Raw genomic sequence first — 10,495 nt, forward strand, 5'->3', positions numbered from 1 at the left:
AACTAACTGATGAAGATCTGCAGAATCTGAAAAAAGATTCTACAGATTCTACAAAGAGTGGTCGCTATAATAGTGTCCTCGTTCAAATGTGCTGAAACTAGTTAGTATTCAAGTTGAAATCCGTTGAGATTGGTTCGTATCCCAACTTTAATTGAAGCTTTATTAAACCCTAGTTGAGTTCCTATTAAAACCACAGTTGGGGTAATAATTGATAGTTGGACTTTAATTCGTGATTTTACTATATAAATAAAATAAATAAGTTATCTAATTTGGCATTTCTAGTTACTCTCCGCTGCTGCCACAGTGGTTGTTGATATTGTCGACACATCCTCTAGCTTGGCTGTGATGGTAACCGGCGTCGTTTCCGGCTGAGCTGCCTTCAGATCCTGCTTCCGCCAGGCATTATTAAAGTTCTTGATGGGCGTGGGCACTTCGCCGGTGGGTGCCACATCATTTGATTTGATGATCGGTGGCTGCGGCAGCGGTGGCTCCTCACTGGCCTTGTTGTAGATCACCCAGTTGTCGGGTCTGTCCGGTTTGGTCAGTACTGTGATCGGTGCGAATGCCACACTCGCGAGCTGCTTGAGCCTCTGAGCCTTCTGGCGTGCCTCCGAGTTGCGTTCGTCATAGTCTTCCGTCTCGTCCGCCAGTATGTCGTTGCCCAGCTGCTTGCCCAGACTGTCGGGAAAGACGGTAACCTTACTGTTCGTCACAGTCCGGCTGGAGGTGGACAGCATTGGCTTGGGTACCTCGGTCACGTAGCTCGTCTGCGTCTTGTTTGCCAGCATGGGCATTACGTAGTTGTCGTCTAGAGAGGTCACGTTCGTCCCAGTCGAGTTGAGGATGGTCGAGTCGCGCATCAGTTGGGGTCTCATGTAGCCGTCCTTGTCAAACTTTTTGGTGGACATTTCCGATGGGTCCGTCTCCTTCCGGGTCTCTGTCTTGTCCAGGTCGTTGCTAGGTAAGTCCTCGTCGTAGTTGTAGTCTTCTTCATCTGGAGTCGGGTTGCTTTCGTCCGTGGTCAGGTTCGAGAGGGTTCTGCTCACATAGTCATAGTCCTGTAGGTAGAGTTTGTGTTCGGTCTGAGTCAGTTCGTTGCTGCCGTTGGCCGCCTCCTTGACTTCCGGTGTCCGTCCGTAGAAAGTCTGCAGTTGTGTCTGTGGTCTGTAGATCGAACTCGAACTGGAGCCCGAGAACGGACTGGGATTTCTGTCCGTGCTCAGTTCTCTGTCGTAGTATAGTTCACTGTGTGCTGGCGGGTAGTCTGGTCTGTAGGAAGGTGGCCCAACCAGGCCATAGGATCCTCCAACTACACCCCCCTGGCTCTGCTGCGGTCTCGGATAGGAACTCACAGCTGAACTCAACTCCTGGCTAGGTCGTGGTCGTATATTGAAGCTAAAGGTGCTGTCCGCACCATTGGCACTAGCCACTCCAGAGATGCTGCCAAAGTTTCCAGCGCTCACGGCGCTGCTGGAGGCATGCAGAAAACCGGAAGCGGGATTGGCACCTATCTGGGAGCTGGTGGACACCGGATAGGAGTGCACTGAAGACGGTCGTGGGGAATAGGAGGAGGATCCGGTCAGTATGTGCGAGTTCCCAGCTATGCTGATGGGACTATGAACAACATTGTTCTCAAAGGTGGGACGCTGTTCCTTGTGGCTCTGGGAGATGGGCGAAGGAGTCGTGGGCATTGGTCGTCGGTTCCCCAGGGGATTAAAACTGTTCGTGGCAAAGGTCAAAAAGTTTTGAAAGATGTTCGGTGCTCGGGTCGTGGTTCGTCTGTCGTCGTTGTCGTTCAGGTATATAATAGTCGGTGGCTTCGTCCTCTGTCCCTGAGTGCTCACCTCGGCCAGGGGCTGGTGGTAACCATAGCTCGGCAGAGGAACGGGAGTCGTGCTCGCATAGTCCACATAGTGCGGTGCATAGTTCGTTTCATAGTACGGTTTGTGAACCGTCGTGTACTCCGAGTAGTCCGTCATCGAGGGTCGCGAGCCGGGGCTCTTGTTCGTCTGTCGTATGTTGATCTCGATCTCATACTGGTCGGCGTTCGGTCCGTTGACCACCACCTTCTGGGGTCTCTCGTAGAGCGGTCTGTTCTGGTATTGTCTGAGTTCGACGCCCCGCTTGGTCGGCTTATTTGTCTTGGGTGCCTTGGTCAGTCGCGTGGATCGCCCCAAACTGGCTGTGGAGCTGGTCTGGAGTACCGAAAGGGTGCTGGTACGATTGCGTTGAAGGTGTAATAGTCGGGAGTCTAGGGTTTTCGTCTCCTGTTGGGTTTCCAGTTTTCTAGAGTCACGTCGCTCGGTCATAGGGATATCTGTACTTTGTTCAAGAGTGGAATTCCTCTTTGGTAGTTCTTGTAGTAGTGTCAGTTTGGTTTGAGTTAGTCTGTCTTGTCTCCTGGCTAGTCCTCAACTCTGGTACTTCCTCCATGTCTTCTACTTCTTCATCTACAAACTCATTTTCATTGTCCTCGTCTTCTTCAGTCAAGGTTCCTGTCCCAGTCTCCGTATCGGTAGCATTACCACCTGAGCTTCGCAGTTCTACGGGCACATTGTTGATGACCACACGTCTCTTGGGAGCCGATCCCTCTGGCCTGCGTACATTCACGGTCTTTAGGTTGATGGTGATCTTTGGGGATTTGTCCAGTTTGTTGTTGACACCAGTCACTGGTTTGCGAGTAGTCTGTCGGTTGTTGTTACTGTTGCTGTTCTTGTTGGTAGTGGTCACAGTCTTGCGTTTGAGGTCAAGTTTGTCGCTAACTTTGGAGGGACTGCCATTGGTGGGCCGATGGAAACCAGTGCCGGAGTTGGCGTTAAGTTCCACCTGAGGCTTAGTGGGTCTCACACGGTTCGAGAAGCCCGCCTTGTCCTCCTTGAGGACCTGCACGGAGCCCAGTTCCGGCTGTCCCATGTTGAATACCTGCTCTGGCACCTGTTGATTGTGGAAGGGATCTTGCTCCAGCCAAGGGCTCAGATCGATGGGCGTCAGGCTGCCCACTCCACAACTCTGTCGCTCGTTGTCCTCGAACTCTGCTGGGATGAACACATGGGGTTGGAGTGTGCCACCGCCCACCGTTCGGCAGAGGACCTGAGCCAGGGACACACGTCGCAGCGAGTGCAGCTGGGCTGGTGTGAAGGAGCTCTCGAAGCCACCGTTCTCGTACCAGAAACGATCTCCCCGCCTGGCATTGCTGAACTGCTGGGCAATGATGCAGGCAAAGGTTGGACCCACCAGGCCGCCCACCACAGGACGCTCAGCGATGCCGCCCACAAAGAGATCGATGTCATGGACGCTGCGATAGGCGTGGCCAATACGCTTAGCCGACTCCGGACCAACCACGTTAGCTGGGGAAGAGAGAAGGATTTTCAACTATGATTAATTTTATGATAAAATCAAAGCGCTTTCTTCAGACAAACGTGCTTCTATTATTATATAACTTCATAATTATCAAAGAGATATTTTTTGTCGCTTAAAGAAAGTGATTTCCCTCGAGGTGTGTAATAACTTAATTGGTGTTAATGCGTTAATCAAGTGAGGAAAGTTGAGGCTATGAAAACACCTCAACGTGATCTTACCAAAGTCATCCCAGCTGTGTATGGGGCTGAGACCACAGGGCACTCTCCAAGAACTGTAAGGGGCAATCCCATGATCCCGTCCCCTCTGAATGTTAATGGCAGCCAGGTCGAGGCCAAAGGGAAAGCCCGGTGTCTGGAAGAGGTGATTGGTCAGCTCAGGTGTGATAAACTCATCCCTTTTCAGAGCACGCTGGGAGGCCAAACCACGCAAGAGGCGATGGAGTGACCCTGCCGAGCCAATATCACCGCGTTGGAACTCCTCGTGCAGACTGACATCTGGAAATGGGAAATATTAGGAGGAAACACTGCATAGATGACCCTCAAAACTCACTGTTGTTGATCACATTATGGTGACGATCGCATCTCGTGTAGGAATTCTGGACCAGCGAGTGACCAAAGCGAAAGGCGGCGGCAGCAAAGGCATTGGCCACCGTGGGATTCACCTTGGAACTATACCGTTCGTAGTAGCCCGAGGGCAGCAGGTCCAGATCGAAAAGCTTGGCCACCTCTCTGCCCAGAATGACGGGCAGGAACTCCCGGAAGGTTATGTGCTGGAACATGGCACCCACAATGCGACGCGTCTCCTGGTATACCTTCTCATCGCTCCAGTGCGGATTCAGTTCGCTCAGCTCCATGGCAATTCGGTTGTGTTCACCCACCCAGACATGATGCATGGCCAGCAGACCCGGCTGCTCTCCACTTCTACCATCTCCTGACCTTATACATTTGGTGGCTATGGCACCCCGCTGGCACACATCATCGGCGGGATCTCCACGACCATAGATGAGGAGTCCATGACGGAAGACTCTTGCATTATCTGAGGTCTTGGCACTGTTCGAATAAATGGGAGAGGCATCGATGTAGGAGGTCACCTGGTTGGTCTGTTCCCGCCAGGACAGCACACAGTCCCGTCTCTGGGCTGGAGCCGAGCGCAGAAACTCCAGGCAGCGCACTTTAAGAGGCGCCAGCCAGGGATCATCCAGGGGCACCTTTATAGGGAAGCAGGCTGGATGGAAGTCCTTACCCCCACAGCAACTGGGAATGGAGCCGTTGATAGAGCTACCAGGATAAAGATAAGGGTAAGAAATTATGGAAAACATAAATTTGGATTTGTTAAATAGATACTTACCGTGGCTGTGCCGTTGAGGTCATGTCGTGATCCAGCAGCTGTCCCCACTGAGCTATCATCAGGGTAAGCGGCGCCTCACCTTCCCTAGCTCCATGGACCAGCAAACTCACGAATCGCGATGAGGACAAAGTGCTGCCATCGGCGGAACTCCTTACAGTGTCCACGCCATCTCCGTACTCCGGCGGAAGGAATCGATTGAAGGGCATCTGGGCAGCACCCCACCTGGGACGCCGCTTGTTGTTGCAGGTGCCATCATGGGTACGATACCGCTCCGAGGCTGGCTTACACGGCGGCGGATCCCGCGGTGGACACAGACCCTCCAAGGCTGTCCGACGCAACGAGATGCGTTGCGTGTGCGATTGGCGGGCCAGCTCATCGATATGCTGGAAGCTGTGATACCCAGGGTTAGATGGAGATAAAAACGGCCGGATGGCGGGCAGAGGGTGGACCAGGACGGAGCCAGGACAACCCTCAGCCCGCATCCAGCGGTTTGAATGTGGCCGACATGGCAGCGCTCAAATTTCGAGTTCGAGTGCCGACTGCTCAAGCCGCCGGCTTCTATTTATAAAACGCTCGCAACTCCGCACGGAATCAGAGTTTGGTGGAAACGAGTTCGCTCCAAGTGGGATCCACCAGGTGGTGGTGGTGGTAGTGATGGCCTGGTGTGAGTGTGCTTGCAGGTGTGAGATTGTGGCGGGAAAACGCATGAGAAATCAGTGAGCAGTGAGCAGTGAGCAAGCCCGCCGCTGGCTTTAATTCACCCCGCTTTTGCTTTCCATTTGCCGCGATTATTAGCAACTCTTTTTTAGTTTTATTTTTTATTTTTTTTGTTGTCAATTTTCATTTCGTTTTAATCCCAAGGGGTATAATGACTCGGTCATGAAATATGCCTAACTTGGGATACTGGAGTGCATCTCTTTATGAGTAAGCAAATATCTGAGATATAGGGTCACTTTTTGAGAGGATTTTAAAGTTGAAAGGACCATATTAAAGGCAGAATTAAAATAATGTACAGTAAGTAATTTTTGAAAATCTTTCCTTTAAGCATAAAAAAAACTTTCTGTAATAAATAAAATAGGTCTTGAATATATGAATATCTGTTTTAAGATGTGTATCTCGTCTTAATCAACACGCAATGTTTTCATAAACATATAGAGTGAATTCCATTATCTTTTGCAGCTTAGTTTTTCAGCTAAACAAGATCATATATAAAATTAAATCCTATATCTTAGCTTTTCCCAAGCCTAACTCTTTCCCCTATAAACAGATAAAATCATAATTCCAATCTAGATTGAAAACTCGCAATCTGCGAATCAGCTTTCTCTTGTCTCGACAAACTTCCTGCCTGGTCTATAATTTCCTGCGATCTTCCAATCAATCTATCTTCTAGTCGTTTTCACTTTTCCTCTCACGCATCTGCAAGGAAAATTAGCTTTGATTGAAGGCTATTTTCAATTGCCCCCGGGGGATGCGCATAGCACAAGTGTATAATTGTTTCGGCATGTTTTTCCAGTTTTTCCTACAGGTGAAAGTGGAAAATATAGTATATATTTTCCCAGGCTTTGTAGCAGCATCGCTTGTCATTGCTCAAAGTGCCTATTATTTATTTATTAAGCATTGTTTTTTAAAGGAGAGCACCCTTTGCCTTGGGTTCACGCTGCGTATACGCAATATGGAGAAAAAAAAGCGCAGCCGCAGCGTTGGCCGCAGACGAGGGTTCAATGCCCTCCGTCGAAACAGTAGAAACAAAATTACAATACAATACAAAACTTTCGTATAAAAATGAGAGGAGCTTCAGGCCGAATTTGTTGGCCTGGCCTGACTTGGCTCGACTTGACTTGACTTGGCTGGTAGAAAACGAAAGTCGCCCCATGTTTGTGTTTCAGTTTCAGCTTTGGTTTCAGCTTCTTTCTTCGCATATCAGTCGGAGTCGCAAAAAGCTTTGCCTTTCGCTGTTTTTGTTGTCGTCGTCGTCGTCTCTTGATGTAATCAAATTGCGAATGGCCAATCTGAAGCTGAAGTTGAAGCTGAAGCTATTGAAGCCTCCCCTCTCAGCTGGCGTGGGTATTTCTTTGTATATAATTTTTCTAGCTCTGCCGCTGTCGCTTTCTTTGGCTTCTAATTTGGCTAAATGCTACTTTTTTGGCACCATTAACGAGCTGATCATCATCTCTGCTCTCCACTCTCCTCTCACTGATTGACTCTGGACATTTCTGTTGATATTTAATTAAACCAAACATGTTGGCCGCTGGCTGCTGGCCATTTCGTAATTTGATTGTGGCTGGCTGCTTGGCCGAAAGCATTTCCCATTAATGACCATCTTTTGTCTGGCAATTGTCTGATTGGTACGATGTCGCCGCGTTTTGGCCCATTGATTGTACGTAAATTACGTAAATACGATTCGGGCTGCCACGACCAGCTTTGCATTCGGTTCGGTCAGAGCTCATTGCACCTGAGTGACGACGCTCACACACCTGAGTAAATGGCCTTTTTCGGCCGGGTGAAAGTTCTCGGCTTTAATGCGCTTTTCGTTTGTTATTTGTGTGTGGAAAATCCACAAAGACAACCCGTTGTGAAAAGTGAAAACTCTGCCAGCGGAAAAACTGGAAAAACTGCAAATGGAGATGGAAATGGAAATGGCGTGGTTCAAGTTGGAGATGGAGATGGAGTTGGAGTTGGAGCTGGAGTGGAAGTTGGAGTGGAAGTTGGTGGCGTCTGCCATTTCCGGCTGAGTCCGACCAAAGAGGTCATTTAACCCGGGCAGCTTTAATTCACCTTCGCTCAGCGCATTCCTTGGCCCAATCTGGTATTGGTTTTGGCCTCGCTTGTCTGCCAATTATCCAGCATTTCAATGTCAAAGTGAAAGTTGACTCTTAGTCATGAACAATCACAGTGGGACGCCCATCGTTTTTTGGCTAAGATTATTTTTGCCACAACCCGGGGGATGAGATGGAGGATGAGGCGGAGGTGGGTTCACTTCCACTTGAGGCCTGACCAGTTCATTCCATTCCAATCGCAACTCCAACTCATTAGCTCTGCCAGCGTTGGCTACCATGGATGCCGTAGAACTCGTTAATCAAGCGAGAAAGTTGCCAGCGGTAAGTGTTGGCAGAAGGCAGGAACGTATGAGGAGGGGGCCACAGCATCCTCCACTCAATAATATTGCTTACATTGTTGTCATTGTCTTTTCCGTCAGTTATTTCTTTATTTTTTTTTCCATGGAATACCCGGTTGTATGCTCGTTTTTGCATTAGATTGCCAGCGGCCAGAAACTCAAGAGTAAGGTATAAGTGGTTGCGGGTGCTCCACCGAGGGTGGCTCAAAGAGTAACAAATGACATTCATTAACTTTTCCATATTTACTGAGAGATTTTTATAGATTTGATAGATTTGCATAGCTGGTTTAGTTTAAGATTTTTTTATAAATAAAATACAACTATGAATATTATATAGCTGCCATTGGAACGATCGGAAATAGTTTGAAAACAAATAATAACTCTCTCTCTCTCTCTCTGTTACTCTATCCCGCTGTTTGTCGCTCCCTCTGTATTCCTAGGGATGTCTGTTACGCTCTGCTCTTCTCTGCTCTGCTCTGCTCTTCTCTGCTCTGCTCTTCTCTGCTCTGCTCTGCTCTGCTCTGCTCTGCTTATCTCTAGAGATACCTCCCTCTCTCGCTCTGTTATTCTCTGTTCTCTTTACTCGGAGACTATAAATACAGGGACGGGCTTTGCGCTGACCTCATTCTGTCGGCGGCCTCCCTAGTGTTTACATCTATAGTGATAGTGATAGTGATTACATTTTGACCCCAAAAATATCACCCGGTGAATGCAATACATTTGGATAACCCGGAAGAAGCTTAATACGATGATCAGCAAGAATATAACTTTGCACTAGAAGGAATTCAGCAATGACGAAAAGGGATAACCAAGGTAAGTCTTGACCATGATAATTATTTTATATACATACATACATATATATATATAAATGTTATAGAACAGGTCATGCCTAGTTTTGGAATACACTGTGCTAGCTAAGCATTCATTTTCCAATTAATACCTTCCTTGCCATGGACCCCATTACTTATTTATAATATAAAGTGATACAGCAATTCATCTTAGGGATATCTACAAACGTATAATCAAAGTTAACAACTTTACTTAATTATAATTTATTCATGAATATTGACTTATTACCCAGCATACACATTTAGTTGACTTATAACTCTTGTTTTAAACTGATATATAAATAACGATTTTCCCCATTTTTCCAGAACTTTCCAGTATTTCCCCGATCTCCCCACGTACCCACTCTGATTTTTAATCATGCGCCTCTCTTTGCCCAATAACTTTTTTCATATGTCATAGCCACAAAGATATTTGCGGCTGATGAACTCATGACCCGCCACACACACTCTCTATGCACCCACATTCACACATATATGACCCGATTCCACCACCCACATGGATTCCCCTCCCACGCCAAACTTACTTTTTCCGAAAGGCCTTGGCTGCTGCTATGGTGGCATAGGCAGCCATCTCCCGGCGTTCCGAGTCCGTGGTTGGGGCATTGAAGCGGGAAAGCATTGCAGCCGGATGATTGTCCTGCAGGGTTTGACCTTTTGCGAGGTATTTTCGAGATTTTCGTGGATTTGAATCATGGCTCTATGATAGTGGAAACACTAGTACCCACCATTCCGAAGCATCTCCGGCTGAATGCGACCGTACAAGTCGGCCATGGCATCCAATCCCTGGCGCACGCTTTGCTGCAAGGCCACATCCATCAAGGTGGGACGCTGTGAGCGTCCATTTCGCTGACCCTGGAATGCTGTCTTGGAGTCCAGCTCCTGCTCCTGTTCCTCCTGCAGCGGAATCAGTGGGCGAGGCAGCTCCTTGGTGGGCGGCTTACCGCTGACATTCTCCAAGTGCAACAGAAGGAGCAGCAGGCAGGCCACCAGGAGCAGCTGTGATGGCTGCAACATTCCACCGGCGACTTCTGGAAGGGTTTATTCGCTGTCAAGTTCAGAGCAAGCAAAGGTTATACCATGAATGTGACGAGTGGCGGTCCTAAATCAAAGGATTTCGGATTTCCCAAGAAAATACAAAGGGGAAAGAGTGTCGTACTATAAGGGTTATGATAACTATAATTTCTACTAATATTCAAAACGGTTAACTATTGCCATAGCTATAAATCATAAATGGCTTTATCCACCTTGAGGGCGTTAAGAGGTGGCGAAAATATCAGGTTGACTCAATAAACGGGGCCAATTAATGGCAATTATCAATAAAGTTACGTCGCTTTGGGTCGTCTATAAAGTGATGCATAATGGTTGACTTGGCTTCCTTCGTGATTCAAGCAATGTGATTACATCAGCAAAAAAACTATAACATCAAAAACGCGCTGTTATTTAATGTATTTTTCTTTTTTTTTTTTTTTGTTAAGCTGCCCACAGCTAATTACAATAATAATAAGAAAAAAACTTCAACTGCAACTTATTATCGCCTAACCACATTATTCTTTTTTCCTGTCTTGATTTACTGTTTTTTTTTTACTTTGTTTTTGTTGATTTTATACTCGGCACTTTTTCTTCAGTTTTTTTATTAATTTCATTTTGTGTCGGCTTTGGCCGAGTGATTTTAGCTTTACTTGTTATTAAATTAATACGCTTTTTAGCAAAGAGTTGATATATTCATTGATCAAGTGCATGGTAGGAAGCTAAGCTCTTAAATAAATTCTTTGCATTCCAAGACACTAGATAAGAGGAAATTCTCTGCTTTTCTTTAATTGCTCTA

General features: G+C 47.3%; 1 protein-coding gene across 1 annotated transcript; it reads right to left on the reverse strand.

The window, feature by feature from the left end:
* Positions 1-202: 202 nt before the first annotated feature.
* On the reverse strand, positions 203-10,182 carry LOC110191036 (uncharacterized). Its single transcript, XM_020961757.2, is given in 7 exon segments — positions 203-2,339; positions 2,341-3,347; positions 3,579-3,854; positions 3,910-4,637; positions 4,708-5,097; positions 9,195-9,321; positions 9,396-10,182. Coding segments are annotated over 7 exon segments (4,878 nt in total). The 5' UTR covers positions 9,685-10,182; the 3' UTR covers positions 203-278.
* Positions 10,183-10,495: the final 313 nt, after the last annotated feature.

This window comes from Drosophila serrata, unplaced genomic scaffold, assembly GCF_035046125.1.
Source record: "Drosophila serrata isolate PLE 108 unplaced genomic scaffold, ASM3504612v1 contig_376, whole genome shotgun sequence".
NCBI lineage: Eukaryota > Metazoa > Arthropoda > Insecta > Diptera > Drosophilidae > Drosophila > Drosophila serrata.